General features: G+C 43.6%; 2 protein-coding genes across 3 annotated transcripts; one reads left to right on the forward strand and one right to left on the reverse strand.

Annotated features, from left to right (window-relative positions):
• Positions 1–1,905: 1,905 nt before the first annotated feature.
• Positions 1,906–3,213, reverse strand: LOC121999652. The gene has a single exon (XM_042554303.1). The coding sequence runs from the start codon at positions 3,211–3,213 to the stop codon at positions 1,906–1,908; it is 1,308 nt and encodes a 435-aa protein (XP_042410237.1).
• Positions 3,214–19,098: 15,885 nt separating this feature from the next.
• LOC122000412 lies at positions 19,099–21,348 on the forward strand. Of its 2 annotated transcripts, XR_006117120.1 has the most exons (3): positions 19,100–19,420; positions 19,512–20,210; positions 21,164–21,348. XR_006117120.1 is itself a non-coding variant. In XM_042554822.1 (2 exons), exons 1-2 carry the CDS (start codon positions 19,351–19,353, stop codon positions 20,147–20,149), a joined length of 708 nt encoding a protein of 235 aa, XP_042410756.1. In that variant the 5' UTR covers positions 19,099–19,350; the 3' UTR covers positions 20,150–20,500. The 2 variants fall into 2 exon arrangements, 1 of the variants encoding a protein (XP_042410756.1); XM_042554822.1 differs by lacking the exon at positions 21,164–21,348 and having other exon boundaries at positions 19,099–19,420; positions 19,512–20,500.
• The last annotated feature ends 1,776 nt before the right edge of the window (positions 21,349–23,124 follow it).

Here is a 23,124-nt window from a genome sequence, read left to right on the forward strand (position 1 = left end):
ACTTGGATTTGAAGAACCAGGAAGCTCGGAACATAGCCAAGAAGCTGAAGAAGGTGGAGAACCTTTTGGTTGCCGAGCGGGAGAGCCGTTCAGCTCAGGAGACCGATCTTCAAGGGCAAGTGAAGGCCCTTGAGGATTCTTTGGATACCTCCCGCGCAACCCTGAAGACTTACCAGGACGCCGAGCCGAGCTGCTTCGCGGCCATGAAGCAGGGATACCTCCACTCGGGCCAGTTCCTCGTGAAGGCGTCCACACGGATCGTCCGATCGTTTCAACTGGCCATCGACGCGATGATCATCCAGCTAAAGGCGAACGACCATCTCCCTGAAGCCTTCCCTGCTAACGCTGTCGACTGTGTCCAGCTCCTCAACTCTATTCCTGACGAAGCTTTTGATTACATCGAGTGAGGAGGGCTTCTGTAACTTGAGTGAGGAGGGATTCTGTAACAAAGTGTTGCATGTTTGACTGCCATTCGACAACTTTTTGTTCGTTATCAATGAAGTTGTTTGGCGGTTCTTCACATATTTGCTTGCCTTCTTATTAAGCTTTTGGCCTTTCAGCCCCGGACGGGCAATACATATCCATTATTGAACTCATTAGGGTTATACCTCTGGGGTTTATAGTCGCCGCTCGACTCTGGGGTTTAACGTCACCGCTCGACGGCTTGATGAAGCCTCAAATTTAAGGTCATCGTTTGATCATCGGTGGAGACCTGGGTTTAACGTCGCCGCTCGACGATCTTCTAAGGCAGGAGTTTAAGGTCGTCGTTCAACCGTCGATGGAGACCTGGGTTTAACGTCACCACTCGACGGTCTTCTAAGGCAGGAGTTTAAGGTCGTCGCTCAACCGTCGGTGGAGACCTGGGTTTAACGTCGCCGCTCGACGGTCTTCTAAGGCAGGAGTTTAAGGTCGCCGCTCGATCGTCGGTGGAGACTTGGGTTTAACGTCGTCGCTCGACCATCAGTGGAGACCTGGGTTTAACGTCACCGCTCGACGGTCTTCTAAGGCAGGAGTTTAAGGTCGCCGCTCGATCGTCGGTGGAGACCTGAGTTTAACGTCGCCGCTTGACGGTCTTCTAAGGCAGGAGTTTAAGGTTGCCGCTCGACCGTCGGTGGAGACTTGGGTTTAACGTCGTCGCTCAATGGTCTTCTAAGGCAGAAGTTTAAGGTCGTCGCTCGACCGTCGGTGGAGACCTAGATTTAACATCGTCGCTTGATGGTTTGATGAAGACTCGCCGTTCGACGATAATTTTGTAAACCTTTCGCTTTTGATTTCAATCCTGCAGTCGAAGGGCGCAGGAAAATGGAAAATACATGACAATAACTACATCAGTGCACCTTTCATCCAGCTCGGTACGGTTGGAGATGGTTCGCGCTCCACAGACGTTCTAGTCGTCATCCGTCCTCGTCCTCTAGGTAGTAGGCGCCTGAGCGGAGCTTTTCCACGACCTTGAAGGGTCTGGCCCAGGGAGCCTCCAGTTTGGTGACATCGCTGACCAGCTTCACCTTCTTCCATACGAGGTCCCCGACCTGGAACGACCTCAGAATCACCCTCCTATTGTAGTTTTGCTGCATTCTTTGCCTGTAGGCCATCATTCGAACGGCGGCCTTACGCACGCCTCGTCCACCAGGTCCAGCTCCAATAGCCTCCGCTCGGTGTTGTCCTCGCTGTAGTTCTGTATCCGGTCGGACTCAACTCCGATCTCGACGGGGACGACCGATTTGCCTCCATACACCAAGTGGAATGAGGTTACTCCCGTACCTTCCTTAGGGGTTGTGCGGATTGCCCATAGCACGCCGGAGAGCTCGTCCACCTAGCTTCCTCCGACGTGGTCGAGCCGAACTCGTAAGATCCGCAAGATCTCCCGATTGGCGACTTCGACTTGTCCATTACTCTGAGGGTATGCTACGGAGGTGAAGGCCTGCTAAATGCCAAACCCCTCACACCATTCTTTAAGTTTCTGCCCGGCAAACTGCCTACCATTGTCTGAGATGAGTCGACGCGAAATCCCGAACCGACAGATGAGGTGCTACCAAATAAACTTCTAGACCATATCTGCTCGGTTATTCTCGCCAGCGGCTCTGCCTCGACCCATTTGGAGAAATAATCCACTGCGACAAACAGGAACTTCCGTTGACCTATCGCCATGGGGAAGGGCCCCACGATGTCCATACCCCATTGGTCGAACGAGCAAGATACCGTGGAAGCCTTCATTTTTTCAGTAGGTCGGTGCGAAAGGTTATGGTACTTATGACAGGACAGGCAAGTGGTCACTATTCGAACGTCGTCTGCTTGTAAGGTCGGCCAGAAATATCCAGCCAGCAAGATCTTCCTCGCCAGCAACCGGCTGTCCGGATGTTCTCCACAGGGCCCTTGGTGTACTTCTTGCAGTATGTAGTCGGCGTCTTCTGATCCAACACACTTAAGTAGTGGTATAGAAAAAGCCTTCTTGTAGAGCTGGTCTCTAACCAGTGTGAACCGACCGACCCTTTTTCTGAGTAGTCGGGCCTCCTCTCGATCGGACGGTGTAGCTCCCGATCGTAATAACTCTATCAATGTCGTCCTCCAATCGCCTGGGAAAGTGAGTCCCTCCATCTGATCGATACGCACCACCAAAGATACATGCTCAATCGGCTGTGTGATAACAATGGGTGATAGCGAGCTGGCTAGTTTGGGCAGCTCGTCCGCCGCCTGGTTCTCCGCTCGGGAAATCTTTTGTATGACGAACTCTTGGAAATTGGCCTTCAGCTTTTCGAAGACCTCCGCGTACAGCTTGAGCCGAGTGTTACTTATCTCGAATGTCCTGATAAGCTGTTGAGTGGCTAATTGGGAATCCGAGTGAATTAAAACCTTGATGGCTCCAACGTGCTGGGCGGCCTGCAGGCCTGCTATGAGTGCTTCGTATTCGGCCTCGTTGTTGGTCACCCGATAATCCAGCTGAACAGACAGATGCATCCGCTCTTCCTGGGGGGAGATCAGTAGTATACCAATCCCGCTTCCTTGCCGAGTGGACGATTCGTCCACATATATCCTCCAAGTGGCTTCTGGCTCGGGATTCTGTACTTCAGTGACGAAATTCGCCAAGGGCTGCGCCTTAATGGTCGTTCGGGGCTGATACTGGATGTCAAATTTGCTAAGTTCTATTGTCCACTTGATCAGCCGTCCTGACACCTCTGGATTGAGGAGGACTCTCCCCAAAGGGCTGTTGGTCATCACGATGATTGTGTGCGCGAGGAAATATGGGCGGAGCCTCTAAGCGGCCAAAACTAACGCAAAGGCAAGCTTCTCGAGACCAGTGTAACAGGATTCAGCATCTTTAAAAATATGACTCAAGAAATACATTGGTTGTTTTTCTCCGTTCTGTCGAACCAACGCCGAGCCGACAGCATGCTCAGTCGAGGACAGATAGATTCGGAGTGGCTCGCCGACATTTGGCTTAGCCAGTACAGGTAGCGAGTTCAGATACAGCTTAAGTTCCTCGAAGGCCCGGTCGCATTCTTCGTCCCACTAGAATTTCGTGGCTCAGTGCAATATCTTGAAGAAGGGTAGGCTCCGGTCGGATGACTTGGAGATGAACCGAGATAATGCTGTTATCCGACCGGTGAGACACTGAGCTTCCTTTAAATTTCTTGGAGGCGACATATCTTACAGTGCCTTTACTTTGCTGGGGTTCGCCTCAATGCCCCGCTCGGTGACTATGTAGCCGAAGAAACATCCGCTCCTTGCGCCGAACAGACACTTGTTCGGATTTAGCTTGATGCCGTACGTCCTAAGTGTGTGGCAGGTCTCCATGATATCTGCATAGAGGTCAGCCGCTCGGAGGGATTTGATCAGTATGTCATCGACGTATACCTCCATATTGCGACCGATTTGCCGCCGGAACACCTTGTTCATCAACCTCTGGTAGGTGGCTCCGACGTTCTTCAGTCTGAATAGCATCACATTGTAACAATAGGTTCCATCAGTCATAATAAAGCTAATCTTCTCTTGATCCTCCTTGGTGAGCGACACTTGGTGGTACCCCTGATACGCGTCCAGCATGCATATCAGCTCGAACACGGCAGTGGAGTCTACCATCTGATCGATCCGGGGAAAGGGATAGAAGTGTTTCAGGCACGCTTTGTTTAAGTCCCGGAAGTCAATACAGACCCGCCATTTGTTGCCTGGCTTGGAGACGAGCACCACGTTCGCGAGCCAGCTCGGGAACTAAACCTCCCGCATGTGGCCGACCTCCAGGAGCTTCTCGACTTCCGCCCGGATGATCAGGTTCTGCTCAGCACTGAAGTCTCTTTTTCTCTGCTTTACCGGCCTAGCATCCAATCGGACGTGGAGTTATGTTGTGCGATGCTCGGAGAGATGCCGAGTAGCTCGTGCGTTGACCATGCAAAAACGTCATGGTTCTGCTAGAGGCAGTTAATCAGTTCGGCTTTTTACTCGGCCCCCAGGTCGGACGCTATAAAGGTCGTCGCCTCTGCTCGGCTAGGATGTATCTGCACTTCTTCCTTTTCCTCATAAACCAGACTAGGAGGTTTTTCGATTATGGTGTGTACCTCTAGCCGGGGTCTTCCGAGCAGACTTGACTTTTGTCTTGACCATCTCTACGTAGCAGTGTCGAGCAGCCAGCTGATCCCCTTTGACTTCCCCGACTTGGTCTTCGACTGGGAACTTGATCTTCTGTAGTAGGTGTTAGGATCCTTCGTACTCGGCTAGAGAGGGGGGGTGTGAATAGCCGCCCCAAATCGATCGCGTTTCTTCCTACACTTCGTTAGCGCAGCGGAAAAACAAACAAGGAAACGAAAACAAGAAGATCAAACCTCAACGCGTCGATGTAACGAGGTTCGGAGATGATACTCCTACTCCTCGGCGTGTCCGTAAGGTGGACGAAGCCTCTCAATCCGTCGGTGGATGAGTCCCCGGAGAACCGGCTAATAATATACTCCTTGTGGGTGGAGAAACCTCACCACAATCTTTTGCAACAGCAAACAAAGGAGTACAACAATAGAGACAACAAACAAGAACAATAGAAATTGTAAAACACTTGCTTGCCTCTTGTTGTCGACTGGAACCTTGATGAAGCAGCAGCTTCTCAGATCCAGCAGCTAGAACACCAGCAGGAAACTCACGCAGAGCTTCGACGAGCTCAACAGAGCTCAGCACAATGAGAGCTCAACCAAAGCTCAGCAGGAAGCAGAAACGCTTGCTCCAAAGGAAGAAGAGACGAAGGAGACAAGACGCGATAAGGAAGATCCGCCTTTTTGATACATCGAGAATGGGCTGTCCACGTCTGCACTCGTCGCCGCCGCGTTCGAGTACGCGGACCACGGACGCGCGACACGGCTCCGCGTAACTTTGTCCCCGAATCTTCCAGTCTCTCTCTTCTTACTGACGAAAAAATCTCTCGATCCGTAGACACCGTCGGACGGACCATCCGACCAACGAGGGCCTTTTCCGCATTCGGTCAGTTGCTGTGGACCGATCAGGAACTCCACAGTATGCTACTGAGTGGAATCTGATCGGTCACCAGACCGATCAGGAAACACTGAGTATCACTGGATCGGTCTGCGGACCGATCCAACTCCTAGGTTTAGAGTGCCCCTCTAACCTAGTTCGGAGAACGAGCTACCAAGCCCTCTCCGACTCCATATGCCAAGCTTCACTCACTTGGACTTAACAACACCAGATGTCCGATCACCCTTGATCCATCTGGATTTTCCCTTGCCCGGCTTCACTCACCAGGACTTTCACCTAGCTTCACTCACTAGGGTTTTCACACTGCCTAACATCCCAGTTAGGACTTTCTCACTGCCTGGCTTCACTCACCAGGACTTTCCAACTGCCTAACATCCCAATTAGGACTTTCCCACTGCCTGGCTTCACTCACCAGGACTTTCCACACTGCCTAACATCCCAGTTAGGACTTTCCCACTGCCTGGCTTCACTCACCAGGACTTTCCACACTGCCTAACATCCCAGTTAGGACTTTCTCATTCACCTAGCTTCACTCACTAGGATTTTCACCTGGCTTCACTCACCAGGATTTTCCCGAATGCCTGGCTTCACTCACCAGGACTTTTCCCCGTGCCAAACTTCCTGTTTGGACTTCTCCGTGCCAAGTCTCCATACTTGGACTTTTCCAGTGCCAAGTCTCCATACTTGGACTTTTCCCGTGCCAAGCTCCCTGCTTGGACTTTTCCAGTGCCAAGTCTCCATACTTGGACTTTTCAGGTCAAGCTCCTCGCTAGGCTTTTCCGTTGCCAAGTCTCCATACTTGGACTTTTTCCCGAATCAGGTCAACCAGGTCAACCTTGACCTATGGTTACACCAATAATCTCCCAACCATCTATTCTTGTCCCATATCAAGAATAGAACTCTCTCACGAGTGTCAAACATCAACATGCAACTCAACTAGGTCAACCTTGACCTAAGGTTGCACCGACAATCTTCCCAAGTCAAACATCAAAATACAACTCGAGTCAAGTCACCTCGAGTCGGGTCAACCAGGTCAACCTTGACCTAAGGTTGCACCAACAATCTCCCCCTTTTTGATGTTTGACAAAACCATAATCAAGTTAGGTTTTCAATCATCTTCCAATGTCCAATGTTCTTTCCTTGAACATTCTCTGGACATTCTCCCCTTAGGTTAACCCGATAACCTAACTTGGGGTCTCCAATAATTCTCCCCCTTTTTGACACACATCAAAAAGAATTCCAATGTTCTTCCTTGACATTCTTTCCCTAGCTTAGGTTAAACCGATAACCTAACTTGGGTTCTCCAATAATTCTCCAATGAACACTCTCCCCTTTTTGACACACATCAAAAAGAAAAAGGAGAGTATCAAGGTCAAGAGTTTCTTCCTAATGAAAGTCCCATACCTTTCATTGAAACTCTTAATTTCCCCCTTGATACTAAACTCAACAATCAATTTAGTGATAATCTCATATCACTAATCCTCAAAAGTCTTAAGGAGTACTAACTCACCCTAAAAGTCAACTCCTCTTGACAATTAGGTAAAACTCCCCCTAAAGGTCAACTCCCCCTTGACCATTGCACCAACAATGTATTTGAGAGTTCCAAACCTTTAGAAATCCACAAAACCCAACTTCCAGCTGAAATTTCAGACCAACAGCTGAAATCAGAAACTGGCACGCTCTGATCGGTCCCCAGACCGATCAGAAACCCCATGGATCGGTCCCCAGACCGATCGAGCCTTCACCGGATCTCACCAGACCGATCCACACTCTTGGATCGGTCCGGACCGATCCACACTTTCCTGGACCGATCAGAATCCTCTCGGATCGGTCCCAAGACTGATATCAGGATTTCTGAAATTTCCTTCCCGAAATTCAGAAACTCCTAGAAAATTCCAGAAAATTCAAAAAATTGTGAAATTTTGAGGATACATTCCTTATAACATATACTATCATGGAAAAATAATTTTCTATGAAAATAGTTTCCATTTTCAAATTTTGATACAAAATTCGAAAACTTTGAAATAGTTCAAAGTTAAGTCAATTTTGTATCACAATGTTCAATGATGAATGCTATCACTAGGAAAGCTTCATCAAGGTTTTTCAAATCAATTTTAAAATGCTTTTAAAACCATTTGAATTTAGGACCATAATCTTAGGGCTAGATGTACATGACTTGTACACAAGCTTTCCCTATGATCCTTAATTTCTTGAATTAGGGTTATCTAGGTACAAGGACTATGCACCTTGATCCTAACTCATGATCCTAATATCTCACACACATCTAAGGTGTATCAAACCACATTCAAGTCAATTTGATGTGAGATATGGGTTAAGGTCAACTTAGGCTAAGTTCTCATGCATTTTCTAAACACTAATTTGATCTCAATATCAAATTATATGTTTGTCCTTAAATCAATTTCATTGATTATGATGCAAGAGATGATGACATGGCATAAAATGGTATCATAAATGAAAACATGTGCCAATGTCATGATGTCATGGCATAAAGTTTGAAACTTAAATAAACATGACATAAAAACTAGTCTAAGCATTATCATGACATTTCAAATGATAATAAAACTAAACATGATGTCATGACATGTGAGGGCAAACAATCATGGCAAGATTTAGCATAAATAAATATACCTAGATTACCTATCTAAGTATCCTTAACCACTTGGCTAACTTCAAATTTAATCCTATATTGCCCCAAAATGCCAAAATCCTAATTTTGACACTTCTTGAACTCTAGATTAATTCATGCCACTTAAAGATCAAATTTATCCTCAAAACTTGGCATGTTTCATTTTTCCTCAAGAGTTCTCTAGATTTTCCCAAATTGTGCCAATTGAGATTAAAAATGAAATTTCCAATCTTTAGGCACATTTAACTCTTCAAAGGAGTAAATGATAATTCCATTTCATTTTCAAAAGTTCTCAAAACCTTGAAAATGCTCCTTGAGTGTCAATTTCCTCAAAGTTGGGTTAACTACCCTTCTAATCGGAGTTGACACTCTCTAACCCATCTATGGGGTAGAGAAGATGCTCCTAGGAACCCAATACCTATTCGAGCTCATTGGGTTCACTAAATATTCACTAGGGATAACTTCCCTAGCAACCCTCCTAATGACCCTCTTAGGCTTTGAAGCCTTGGTCATTTGGGACTCATCAAGATCAACTCTAGGGGTGACTCCCCTTGTGACCTTGGTGGTGGTCTTCCTAGCCCTAGGTTTTGTTCCATAATCGAATGGAACATTATGATAAGTGAGCTTGACCATTTGGGACTTAGGTTTGTGACCCAAACCTTTCTTGTCCTTGGACTTGGGTTTTTGACTCTTAAACCCTAGAGATGACTTCTCCATGTTCTTAAGAGTCTTTTCCAAAGTATCAAGTCTTGACTTCAAGACTTGATTCTCCTTCTCTAATACCTCAATTTTTGATTTATCACTCTTCCTTGAGGTATTCCTAGGCATATGTCTAGTTGATTTAGGATTCCTACCTAGGTTATCCTTAGCCTTAGATGGGTTGATCCTAGGGTTAGCCTTTCTAGAATTATCCTTATCTAGATTCATATGTTTAGCTCCTAAGCACATGTATTGATTCCTAAGGTTATCATGCTTGTTATTATCGACAAGTGCAATAAAATTCCTAGCATGCATTTTATTAGAATTGCAAAAATGAACCTTAGAGGTTACCTTAGGGTTTGCCTTAGCTCCCCCTTTACATGTGTTTGGCCTCTTGTCCTTGTGAGGTTGCCTCCCCTTGGACATTGACTCCTATAGTGTCCCCTTTGCTTGCATTGGAAGCACACGATGTGCTCCTTGCCCTTGCGTTTCGGGACTCCGGCTTCCTTGACCTTTGGCGCCGGTGGAGTCTTTCTTACCCTCTTTGGACACTTACTCTTGTAATGTCCATGTTCCCTACACTCAAAACACATTATGTGTAATTTGCTTGAAATCACAGTGTTTGAGTTACCTAGGGTTGTGGATGGAGATGAGCTTTCTTCTTCAACCCTTCCGGAGGTGGAAACTTCTTCTTCTTGCTCCGAACTTGAGCAAGAGGAACTCTCCTCCTCTTCTTCCTTGGATGTTGAGTAGCCCTCAACTCCCAATTCGCTCCCTCCATGATGTGAGCTACTTGACTCACTATGCTCCTCTTCATGGCTTGAAGTGGAGCTCTCCTCATGGTACTTGGCCAAGTTATCCCACAACTCCTTGGCATTGTTGTATTTACCTATCTTACACAAAATATTAGTAGGTAATGAAAATTCAATTGTTTTCGTTACCTCTTCGTTGATTTCGGATTTGTGAATTTGTTCTCCGGTCCACTCCTTCTTCTCAAGAGGTTTTCCTTCCCTATCCACCGGAGGAGAAAAGCCTTCTTGTACACAAAACCAATTCATTATGTTAGTCATAAGAAAGTACTTCATCCTTACCTTCCAATACGCGAAGTCGCCGCATTCGTAGAAGGGTGGAATGGTGACGTCTTCTCCATAGAGATCCATTCTCTAGCTTTGCTCCCACGGGTGTTAATCCGACGAAGAGCGAACCTCGCTCTGATACCACTTGTTAGGATCCTTCGTACGGCTAGAGAGGGGGGTGTGAATAGCCCAAATCGATCGCGTTTCTTCCTACACTTCGTTAGCGCAGCGGAAAAACAAACAAGGAAACGAAAACAAGAAGATCAAACCTCAACACGTCGATGTAACGAGGTTCGGAGATGATACTCCTACTCCTCGGCGTGTCCGTAAGGTGGACGAAGCCTCTCAATCCGTCGGTGGATGAGTCCCCGGAGAACCGGCTAATAATATACTCCTTGTGGGTGGAGAAACCTCACCACAATCTTTTGCAACAGCAAACAAAGGAGTACAACAATAGAGACAACAAACAAGAACAATAGAAATTGTAAAACACTTGCTTGCCTCTTGTTGTCGACTGGAACCTTGATGAAGCAGCAGCTTCTCAGATCCAGCAGCTAGAACACCAGCAGGAAACTCACGCAGAGCTTCAGCAGCGATGAGAGCTCAGCAAAGCTCAAGAGCACACCAGCAGCTCAGTAGTCGAAGAGCAGAAGCTCAAGAAGAAAGGAAGTCAGCGCCCTGTAGAAGCCCTCAGCCCCTTTATACCTGCGAAGGAGAAACAGCGAAGAAACTAGCCGTTGCGTCGCAACGGCTAGAACCCTCGATCGCGGACCGATCTACCGATCGGTCCTCCGACGTCGATCGCACGAACCTTCTGCAGACTCGATCCCGGACCGATCAGTCCCGATCGGTCCCGGACCGATCCCAGCCTCCCGCCTCTTACGCATGAGAATCGCTGTCTCTTGATCGGTCGTGGAGACCGATCAGATACACCTGATCGGTCCCGGACCGATCAGAGCTCTTTCTCTGCTGATCGTTTCTGAACCCCTGGACAGTCGAAATTCAGCAAATTCAGCACGTCTGATCGGTCACCGGACCGATCAGAACATCTGGATCACCGATCGGTCTGCGGACCGATCCAACTCCTAGGTTTAGAGTGCCCCCTCTAACCTAGTTCGGAGAACGAGCTACCAAGCCCTCTCCGACTCCATATGCCAAGCTTCACTCACTTGGACTTAACAACACCAGATGTCCGATCACCCTTGATCCATCTGGATTTTCCCTTGCCCGGCTTCACTCACCAGGACTTTCACCTAGCTTCACTCACTAGGGTTTTCACACTGCCTAACATCCCAGTTAGGACTTTCTCACTGCCTGGCTTCACTCACCAGGACTTTCCAACTGCCTAACATCCCAATTAGGACTTTCCCACTGCCTGGCTTCACTCACCAGGACTTTCCACACTGCCTAACATCCCAGTTAGGACTTTCCCACTGCCTGGCTTCACTCACCAGGACTTTCCACACTGCCTAACATCCCAGTTAGGACTTTCTCATTCACCTAGCTTCACTCACTAGGATTTTCACCTGGCTTCACTCACCAGGATTTTCCCGAATGCCTGGCTTCACTCACCAGGACTTTTCCCCGTGCCAAACTTCCTGTTTGGACTTCTCCGTGCCAAGTCTCCATACTTGGACTTTTCCAGTGCCAAGTCTCCATACTTGGACTTTTCCCGTGCCAAGCTCCCTGCTTGGACTTTTCCAGTGCCAAGTCTCCATACTTGGACTTTTCCAGTGCCAAGCTCCCTGCTTGGGCTTTTCCGTTGCCAAGTCTCCATACTTGGACTTTTTCCCGAATCAGGTCAACCAGGTCAACCTTGACCTATGGTTACACCAATAATCTCCCAACCATCTATTCTTGTCCCATATCAAGAATAGAACTCTCTCACGAGTGTCAAACATCAACATGCAACTCAACTAGGTCAACCTTGACCTAAGGTTGCACCGACAATCTTCCCAAGTCAAACATCAAAATACAACTCGAGTCAAGTCACCTCGAGTCGGGTCAACCAGGTCAACCTTGACCTAAGGTTGCACCAACAGTAGGTTGACACTACCACTCGGAACTCATTGAGGGTCGGTTGACCCAAAATGACGTTGTAGGTGGAGGGAGCGTCACTACGATGAAGTTGGTAGTTCGCGTCCTCCGGCGTGGCTCCTCTCCGAGTGATATGACTAACCTTATTTGGGCGATCGGCTGAACCTCATTACCGGTGAACCCGTACAGAGGGGTTGTCATTGGCAGCAACTCGGCACGGTCGATTTGTAGCTGATCGAACGCCTTCTTGAAAATGATGTTGACTAAGCTCCCTGTGTCAATGAATATGTGGTGAATAGTATAGTTGGCAATTACCGCTCGGATAATGAGGGTGTCTTCGTGCTGCACTTCAATCCCCTCGAGATCCCTGGGGCCAAAATTGATCTCGGGTCCGCTCACCCTCTCTTGACTGTAGCCTACGACGTGGATCGCCAGCCTCCTAACGTATGATTTTCGGGCTCGATTGGAGTCTCCGCTGGTCGGTCCACCAGCTATGATATTGATCTCCCCCTGGGCTGCATTGCTTCTATTCTCCTCCTCCCGAGCAAATGGTCTGCCTCGTTCGTGTGAGGCTTGGAGATGGTCATCACTCCTTGGCTGATGATGCTGATGCTCGGGTGATCGCCTGGTCTCCTCCCGCCGTTCGGTGCTCTGACGCCTATGTCGTCGGTCAGGGGAAGGCAATCGGCGACGATGACTTCTAGGGGCCATTTGAGCGACCGAGGGGAATCTGCGACAATCGCAAGTGTTATGGGTTGCCGACTATTGGAAAGTACAGAACATAGGAGTCTATATCTTTCCCTTTGGCTTTGGCCGCTCGGAGGCCACATGCTGGACGGCATGTGGTCTTGCTTCCTGATGTGACCGTGCTCTTTCAGCTCGAGGCTCTCTTGGCGGCTGGTGGTTGGTAGGCGGCCTTCGCTCGGCCGACACCGATGGTTCCGATGGTGGTTCCTTCCTTCTGGCCGTCTGGGCTTCCTCCACATTTTTGTATTCATTGACCTTCTTCAACATATGGTCGTAGTCTCGGGGCGGCTTCCTGACGAGTGATCGGAAGAAGTCCCTGTCCACGAGCCCTTGCATGAACGCGTTCATCATAGTCTCGGACGAGACCGAGGGAATATCCATCGCTACCTGGTTGAAGCGCTGGATGTAGGCTCGGAGAGTCTCCCTTGGCCCTTGCTTCATGGAGAACAGACGGACACTTGTCTTCTGATAGTGCCTGCTACTCGCGAAGTGGTGGAGAAAAGTCGTACATAAGTCCTTAAAACTCCGGATCGACCCGTCCGGCAACCTTCGAAACCAGCGTTGTGCCGAGCCGAATAATGTAGTGAGGAAGACTCGACATTTGACTCCATCTGTGTATTGATGAAGAGTAGCGGTGTTATCAAACTTACCAAGATGGTCATCCGGGTCGGTTGATCCGTTGTACTCTCCAATCGCCAGAAGAGCGTAGTACCTCGGTAGTGGATCTTGCAGTATCGCCTTGGAGAATTGGCGGTTGATCCGCTCGGGAGACAAATCAACTTTCGGCGCTTTGCCTTTCCTCGCATCCCGAACGGGCGCTTCATCCGACGAAGAACCTCGCTCTTGGTTTGCTTGCACAATCTTGGAGGGCGTTTGGAACAAAGCCGGTGGAATGGTATCGGGGCGGGCAGCGCCTCCCCTTGCGTGTTGGTCGGCCCTTTATTCTGTCCCTAGATGGACAGCTATTCTGGTCGGTCTTCCTGCGCCTCTCGGCCTCCTGAGGCTAATGTCGCCTGTTGCGCTAGCCGATCGACCAACGCTCTTTGCTGCTGCTGCTCGACTATTTTTGCCGCTCGTGCTTGTATGAGCGTGTCGAGCTCCTCCTGAGTGAGCGTCACGGTGTGAAGTCGTCCATCTTCTTCCATTTTCTCGGCTCGGATGCAGGTGTGTTCCCACAGACGACGCCAAATTTGATCCTATCCGAGAGTCGAGTCGACGGGCGCTGGGGAGATGTCGCTCACGTTGACTGGATGTATACTGAAGATGGCATGGGCCTCCGATGAGCAAGCTTGCAACCACAAGTCGTTAGTGCCGAGCCGGGGAGGGGTTCCCCGGCGATGACCCTCTAACGCTCAAGTTAGTTACTGGCGGCAAGCAAATGAAGTGGAGAAGAGAAAAGAGCAACAACGTAACTGTAGCTACAGTGGAAGTGAACCTACCTCCGTCGAAGTCTGGGAGTCCTTATATAGGGCTCCTGAGAGGCACATGCACGCTTCCCAAGGTGTGCATGCTTCTCAGAGCATTATGGAAAGGAGGTGCCAAAAAAGCGTGCCAGACGCATACCTTAACAACCCAAGTATATCCATGCGGTGATAGTGAAATCTTCCACCGATTATCTGTCTGATCATGTCGCCAACCATGTCGCCTGTCGGCGACACTGGTCCTTAGGAAGATATTCCCAATTGCTCCTTTTGTCTGTAACTGGGCCGAGCGGGAGAGCCGCTCGGCCAGTCCGTTGTCTGGGCGATATCGTGGCCGGGTCGAGCGTCCGCTCGGCCAATGGTCTGTCGTCCGTCTCCGTCCTATCGAGCGAGAGAGCCCTGCCTGCTTGGTCAGGGCTGCACCCACCGTTTAACTGAGCGAGACGGTCGCTCGGCCCTCGTCCTTTCATTGATCTTTTTGAGCGTCGGAAGCTCGGTATTTGGCCGAGCTGTCGAAGTGTCGGATCGACTACTCTTCATGCCGACAGGGAAGGTGGTTCGCCCGATCGAACGAGTGCCCAACACGTTGACCACTTTGATTATGACCCTCCACATGGCGATGACCTTCTGCAAGGCGGGCCCCACCCTTACCACGGGATCAGGGGTGATACCCTACATACTTTAATGCCACGCACTCTATCCACACCTAAAAAAATCATTTCGGATATTTTTTTTTGCACTTAATACTATAACCTAACCCTTAAATCCTAAAAGTAAAACCCTAAATGACATACCCACACGCTAAAAAAATAATTGCTGAAACATGCAATTCATGTTACTTGTATGATGTAGTACTAGAGCTGTCAAACAGGCTATCCCGTGGTGGGAGGGGTCGACCCGTTATAAATCGATCATTTGGTTGGATTGGGTTGGCTGACCCATCATCTTGGTAGGTTGAGAAAATCCCAATTCAATTAAATTCAAGATGGGTTGCAGGTTAAACAGGTCGACCTATGGACCTATTAAAAATTTAAAAAATATAGAAAAAATTAAAATATTTAAGTTTGAGGAATTCTCAATTAAAATATTTAAGTTTGAGGAATTCTCGGCTTCTTAGCGCCATCTATTTTCTTCACTTCTTTGCTTTGCTTAAAAATCAGTCTATGTGTGCGATGTGTTTACAACGTTGGACTTAGCGACTTGTTAGGATGTATACTAAAAGTCTAGCTTTTGATATAAATATTTATCTAGAAATAAGAATCACATTGGTCAAATATCTACATTTATGATAAATGTAGTTGTTCAATTAATTTATATTGTAGATAACATGGTGTGTGGTGCCACACACAGAGGATCATATTATCAGTACCTTATAAATTATAAACAGTAGCTCACGACCAAGATGGAAAGGAACAAACCATTGGAAGGTCGTAGTCTAATTAGGTATTAGTTTATCTTAACTATATAATTACACTAGTACACTTAGAGTGTATTGAGTAGGATCATTAGAGGTCGTTTCTTTTTATACTGACTTTATAAAGGAACAAGGACCTCAGTTATTATAGAAGTGTGTGTTCTTAATCATAATATAATAACAAGCACATATATTTGATATTTATGTCTTTAATTTATCAATGAGTGAGATTTAGTTCGATAAATCAATAAGCCCGATAAGTTGGGAAATGATATCACTTATAGTGTGTGTTGTTGATTATAGAAGAAAACTGTGTCCTAGTGATCTAGGTTGAGAATGTCCCCAAGAGGAGCTCATAAGGATTGTCATGTTAAACCCTGCAGGTGGACTTAGTCCGACATGATAATAAGGTTGAGTGGTACTACTCTTGGACTAAGATATTAATTAAGTGGGTTGTCAGTAATTCATTTAATTAGTGGACATTCATTATCTTAAACATAGGGAGACTAATACACTCATAATAAGAAGGAGCCCAAAAATGTAATTTGGGATTGGTGCAGTAGTTCAATAATAGTTCTCTAGTGGAATGAATTATTATTGATAAAATTAAGTTGTGTGTTCAGGGCGAACACGGGATGCTTAATTTTATCGGGAGACCAAAACTAATTCCTCTTCTCGGTCCCTATCGTAGCCTCTTAATTATAGAGTACTATACCCACCTATACCCACCTTCTTACCCATCCTATAGGGGTCGGCCAAGCTAGCTTGGAGACCAAGCTAGGGTCGGCCATGGCTTGGTTCATGGGTGAATTCATGTGGCCGGCCCTAGCTTGAACTCAAACTTAGGTGGCTGGCCCTATTAAAATAAAAAGGAATTTAAATTTTAAAATTTTTCTTATGTGGATAACATGATTTAAAAGGGAGTTTAAAAATTTAAATATTTCCTTTTATAAGATTCTACAAAAGATTAAGAGAAGAGCTAAATCTCTTTCCTTATTTGTAGATTAAAAGGTTGATTTTAATTTTGGTAAAAACTTTCCTTTTAATCATGTTCATGATTTAAAAGAAAGTTTAAAAAATTAAAAATTCTCTTTTATTAGTTTCTACAAAAGATTAAGAAAAGATTTAATATCTTTCCTTATTTGTAGATTGAAAGTAGATTTTAATTTTTAGAGATAACTTTCCTTTTTGAAAATTATCCACATGTTTAAAAGAAAGATTTTAATTTATAAAATTTCCTTTTTATTAACCAATCATGAAGGGATAAAAATTATTGGAGAAATTTTTATAAATTTCCGGAAACAAATTAGGAAGTTTTAATTCTTGTTTTAATTAAAACTTTCCTTGATTTGGGGATTGTAGGTGGCCGACCATTGATATTAAGAAAAGAAAATTATTTTTTAATTAAATAATTTTTTCTTTTTCATGGCAAAGGAATTAAGGAAGTTTTTATTAAAATTTCCTTATTTGCCAAGACCAAGGATTATAAAAGAGGGGTAGAGGTGTCTTCATGACTAACGACTCTATTCTTTTTCTTCCTCTCTTTTCTTCCTAGGTGTGGCCGGCCCCTAGAGTTTCCCCTTCTCTCTTCTCCTTCTTGTGTCCGAGACTTCATCACCTCTTGGAGACATAGAAGTGGCCTGATCTAGCTTGGAGAAAAGGAGAGAAAGGAGGCTTGTTTCTTGCATCCCTTGGAGCTTGGTTGGTGGAAAAAGTTCTTCATCCTTTGGAAGTTTTTGCTTGGCCGAAACTTGAAGGAAGGAAGAAGAAGGTGCCTTGGTGGTTCTCATCTCGGAAGATCATTGCCCACACAATGTCCGAGGTTAGAAGAGGAATACGGTAGAAGATTAAGAGATCATTGAAAGTTCACAAAGAAAGGTATGACTAGTAATTATTTTTCGCATCATACTAGTTTTATTTTTTTGTAAAAATACCAAATACAAGAGACATGTGATTCTAGATTTCGAATTAGTTTTCGATGTTGTGTTCTTTTGTTTTCTTTTCGAACTTGTGCTTCAATTATTCTTTTTGGTTAACCTAGAATCATTTAAGGAAATTAAATATTAACTTTCTTTAAAAGGCTTTGTCTAGGCGGTGGTGGTTGCTCCCATATCCAAGAAGGCCATGTGCCTCGCCATGCAATCCTGGAAGCCAAATTTGGAAATTAATATTTAATCAACTTTGTGACCTAGGTGATTTGGATTGAACGTGTTAAGTTCCGCAGGAGATCCAAATCTAAACCTAAAAGAATATATAAGTTAAACTTGGGATCAAACGTGTTAAGTTCTGCAGGCGATCCAAGTTTAATTTAAAAGAACACATGGTAGCTAGGAAAGGTTCAGATCTTGTACAAAATTTTTGTACAGAGGAACCATTAGGTTTTCCGAGTAGCAACCAACACGACTATCAGCAAAAATGAAAAAAAAACACACTATTTTCTAGTGAATTTGAAAATTTTGAAGTGACAGCCCCTGTCAGGACTTAAGATAACGGTAAAGTAGAGAAAAATCCCCAATGAAAACTTGAATTTTGCATGCAATCCTCACTAATAAAAAACTTTGTTTCCACTCCCTACATGCAAAGTTTTATTTGCTTCAACTCCCTCATGCAAATATTGTGATCTAATTGGCCCTCAGATTTTTAGGTACAAAAGGTTCAAAAATGAGTATAATTCCTCTTAAATTCATCACTTTACATTAGAATCGAGTATATTTTCTATTAAATTGAGTATTTTTTTTCCTATTTTAATATAATTTCTCTTAAATTCAGCACAATGTAACAAGAAAATCTAGTATATTTTCTATCCAATTAAGTATCATTTAAAGAAAATCTAGTATATTTTATATCAAATTGAGTATCATTTAAAGAAAATCTAGTATATTTGAGTATATTTTCTATTAAAATCACCCTTCATATTTTTTAGGTATAAATAGTCTAAAAATGAGTATAATTCCTATTAAATTTAGCATTTTAAACTAGAATCGAGTATATTTTTTATTTAATTGAGTACGCCTTTTTTCCTATTTAATATAATTCCTCCTAAATTCAGTACCATTTGAAAAAAATCTAGTATATTTTTTATCCAATTGAATATCATTTAAAAAAAATCTAGTATATTTTCCATCCAATTGAGTACCATTTAAAGAAAATTTAGTATATTTTTCATCCAATTGAGGTGGAAAAAGAATCGTACTCAATTTGATAGAAAATATACTAGATTCTAATTTAATGTACTGAATTTAATAGGATTTATACTCATTTTTAGACTTTTTATACTTAAAATATCAGGGGTAATTAGGTAAGTATATTAGATTAGGGAGTGAAAACAAAGAATTTTTCCAATGGGAAGTAAATGTAAAATTATATTTACTAGTAAAGACTACATGTAAATTTTTCCCTACTAAAATTTAATTTATCAATATATTAAAGATGTCGTATGTTCATCATCGTGAAAGACATATCTAGATTTGTCCAAATACTTTATTTCAACGGCGGCAGTTATGAAACGTAAAGATGGTAAAGAGAGAGAGTGGGGAACAAGACAGAAAGAAGACAGTTAACAGTGTGGGAATCTACCGCGCTCATCTGCTGCCTTCTTCTTCCTCCTCTTCCACTCAAATCTCCCGCCCATCCCTTCCCTTCCAAATCTCCTTATTCCAATCTCCCAGATCCCCCATTTTCGTACTCTGCCCCCACTTTATTGTTTCTGTCGGTCAAAGTTTTGATTTTGATCAGCAGTTTTCGATAAAGCGGAGAACTTTTGAATTCAGCGAGGAAGAAGAAGAAGAGGAGTAGATTGGTTGTACAGGTCGAAATCCTTCATCCAGAACTCCCTCCCTCATGCCAAAGAAGAGAAAGGCTGCCAAGCGTAAGAAGACGGCCGTCGCCATCGCCGATCTTCCTGCTAAAGGTTAGTTATTCTTCCTCCTCTTCTTTCTCCTCCGTTCTAATGGTTGTTTTTCCATTTGAACTCTTTTTGGTCCGTGCCTGTGAATCTTCAGATAATGGTAATCACGACGGCAGGGTGGCGCCTCTACCTGAGGAGATCAAGGAGCATGACGGTGCATCTACCGCATCTTCTTCCTCCGTGTCTTCTTCGTCCCCTCGAGAGCATCATTGTTCTCGACCTGCTGAAGAGTTCTCGCAATCTGAACCCGTTGCCTGTGATGGCTCAACGGAAGGAGCGGTCTTGGTCCAGAACAATATAGAAGAGGAGTCTTCTATCGTTGTGAAGAAAGCAACATTTAGTTCTACCACAGAGTCATTTCCTAAATCGAAGGATTCCATTGTCGAAGCTACTAAATATCAGAAGGAACATGAGGAATTTGTTGACGAATCTGCTGTTCCGGTTGAAAAGATTATTGTTTTGGCTGAAGAGAAGAGGCAAGTTGATGAGATTGCTTTGGCTGAAGGCCAAGTGAAAGTAGTGCTGCTTCCTGATGCAGATGAGACTGCCAAACAACTCAATGAGCATCATGGAGACCACTGTTGTGGTGGCAGAGATGAGACTCTGCCAACACCAGCGGTAGTTGCTCTGCCTCCTCCGGTCATCGTCGTTAGTCGTACATCATGGTGGAGTTGCTGTGGCTTGCTCGATGTCTTTGCAGGTTCTGGGGGATCAAACGAGTTAAGTGCTTAGTTGGAAGATATTCTACCTTCTCAGTAGAATGTCAACTTTTGAAGAATTAGTCTTGTGTCAGGTAGATCTTATCTCTGTTTGGTTATTCAGCTACGGCCATTTGTTCTTGTCTAGGATGAACTGAATATTGACAAGTGCCCAAAATTATCAGCTTCTGGTCTGATTCAAGCCATTCTCCATCACTATTCACTAGTCTATGCATTACATTTTTGTAGCAAATACATTAGCTGATAAATGAGGGGCAATGATGAAAGATTAGGATGTCTGGATACTATAATCTATGACTAATTTTTAGCACATTTGTTTGACTTGAGAGCAAATAGATATGATAGTTATGATATGGCTTAAGGTTATTTTGTTCTCATAGAAAACCGAATATAGCAATAGAAATAGTTCATCAACATATGTATGACTTAGGTATGTCGTAGGATGGATGATTTAAATGTTTCATTTAAAGTTCACCAGTTGAATGAAGCTTGCTGAAAAAAATAACAAAACTATTCGGTGTTGACATCCATTTTGAAACTACTTGTTGTTTAATTTATGCATCAGTTATAATATGATTTATCTTCCTTTTCTGGTTAAAATTAAGCAAATCTTCTGTACAATAATTGAAGTTAGCTTCAGAATATGATTTGCTAATAATAATTAACAAATTTTTTATTAACAATTATAAATTTTGTATGAAGGATAATACAGGATAAGTGCTTCAGATATAAGACACTGATTATACTTAACAAATTGTATGGTGCTAACTGTAGAAAAAATAGTTGTCTGCGAGGGCTAGCTCTTCAAAGACAAATTCATGATTGAATCATAAAGGATCATAGCTTAAAGGTTTTTTCCATTGGTGGACTCTTCATCTACCCTTTCCCACTCTGGGTTGACGTCCAAAAATCTCTACTTATCATTCATCATAACTATTCCTTTTAAGATTATTCTAAAACATCTAGTTGTTTTTTTGCAGCTTGGCTGTATAGTTGTATCTAATACATTGCATTCTTGGTGATGCAGAACTTGATTGCTTGGTTTGAGATAGCAAAATAATGAATGGGTCCAATGCTTTCGAAATCCCGATGAGTATTTGCTACCAGTCCCTGGGTTTTATGCAACTCTTGTTGAATTTCTTGTTTCGACGGTTTCGTACTCTTAAGCTCTGCGTTTGTTGTTCTAATTAACCAATTTGGATGTGTATAATCTTCGGCTTCATTAATCTCCTTCCATAACCATGTTTTGGACGCTGGAAACAAGGCCTAAGAGATATTTTGTTAACCATGTCATATACACCCTAACCGAACTAGCAGTCAATTTCTGAATCCTACCTAATTGCATGCATTAGTGAAGATCCAAGGCTGCATTGCCAATAAAGATTTGCACAATTATTCTTGGAAAATCAACTGGTAATTTATAAAAACACACAGGACACACCAAAGTTCTTACAATTTTTTTTCAACACTGTTTCTCTTCACTTCCTAGCAGCAGTTTTCCAAGCATCATTTTGTTCTAACAAGCAGCAATTCACACTTAACTAAGCACCAACAACTATTAACAAAGCAACACAGTGGTACTCAGCAAGATCATCATATATAGAACCATAAACAAAGAATTAAGCTTCAAATATGTGAATCTGGTAGATGTGCAACCAAACCTATAATTCGGGGTCTTCCATTTTGCCCTCACCTTTTCCTCCCTCAACCTATTGTATCATTTGTGAATCTCATATTTGGTAATTACTGTCTAATTTGTTAAAATATGAGATATTTTTTAATCATGTTTTAGCTCTCTGACTTTTGATATCTGACTATTACTATTAGTAATTTAGCTAATTTTTTGCTCCATCTTATGTTGCCTCACTAAAAATGAATCTCTTGGATATGGTCTGAACAAATGTGCTGGTTAGTTTACATTTTAGTCCAGTCAATGTAAGCTCTCATTTTATGTGTTGGGATTAATTTTGGCGACTTATACTTTCCTGGTCTTTGTATGTTACTGGTGATATAAGGTGTTGACTTACATAGGCTTCAAGTGTTCAAATACCCATAGATTTAAGCTCCATTGAGAGGATTCAATCAACCGACAATGAAATTAACATAACACATGTCATCTTAAATCCTTATTTTTCTGATGCTAACTAAAAAAATAACACATGCCATGGAGTGGAGATATAATAGAAAACTCAAGTAGAAACACTGATCATTGTTATAAGGTAAACAAAAAACTTACGTAGTGACATCTTTGTGCAGTTTCACTAGACGGTTTTCACTTAAATAGAAGACACTTCTCACTTAAACAACACTTGAGTAAAATAGACAATATAATATTATAACCTATTTTAACATCTACTTAACACAGAACTCAAAATAAAAATAGTGATAGGTACTTTTTAGGCCATCTAAATGAAGGCTTTCAGATAGATTGAAGATCATGCTACTTTGCATTCCTACAATAAAAAAATTTAAAAATTAATTAAATAGTCAATAAATAATTATTAATTGAAATTTGAAAAAAAATAATAAAAAAAATGTACCTTTCAATGTTCTTCTGTTATGTGAATATCTCGTTCGGCTTGGGTTTTGAAAACATTGTAGCATGTTCCACATACATAGGCATTCTCTCTATCATGACAACTTTTGTTATGCTTCTTGAGTTTGTTTTCTGAAAAATATATTTCTGCTTCTTGAGTTTGTTTTCTGAAAAATATATTTCTGTAGTAGGAGTTCCTTTCCAACATGGCAAACATAAAATTTCTTCATTATGGTTGTAGAGGGGTGGAGGATTTTTGGTTTTCATTCTCAAATTTTACGATAGTTTTTTTTAATAATATCATTATTTATAAAGTTATTCCTGACACACAATAAAAATGAGAGAAACACGATTCGTGTTGCTTATGATTTTTAATGGATAATTATTATTTGATTGACTAACTATTTATTGAACTTGGTTTCGTCCTGTTGGGTTTGTGGCCCATTATCAAT

The sequence above is a fragment of the Zingiber officinale genome, chromosome 7A, assembly GCF_018446385.1.
Source record: "Zingiber officinale cultivar Zhangliang chromosome 7A, Zo_v1.1, whole genome shotgun sequence".
Classification (NCBI taxonomy): Eukaryota; Viridiplantae; Streptophyta; class Magnoliopsida; order Zingiberales; family Zingiberaceae; genus Zingiber; species Zingiber officinale.

What these genes read in the sequence shown, in the direction of transcription:
- LOC121999652 (XM_042554303.1), bottom strand. Translation starts at nt 3,213, where the DNA reads ATGACCAACAGCCCTTTGGGGAGAGTCCTCCTCAATCCAGAGGTGTCA.
- LOC122000412 (XM_042554822.1), top strand. Translation starts at nt 19,351, where the DNA reads ATGCCAAAGAAGAGAAAGGCTGCCAAGCGTAAGAAGACGGCCGTCGCC. An exon ending in CGCCGATCTTCCTGCTAAAG is followed by an intron (nt 19,421 to 19,511) that starts GTTAGTTATTCT and finishes GTGAATCTTCAG; the next exon opens with ATAATGGTAATCACGACGGC.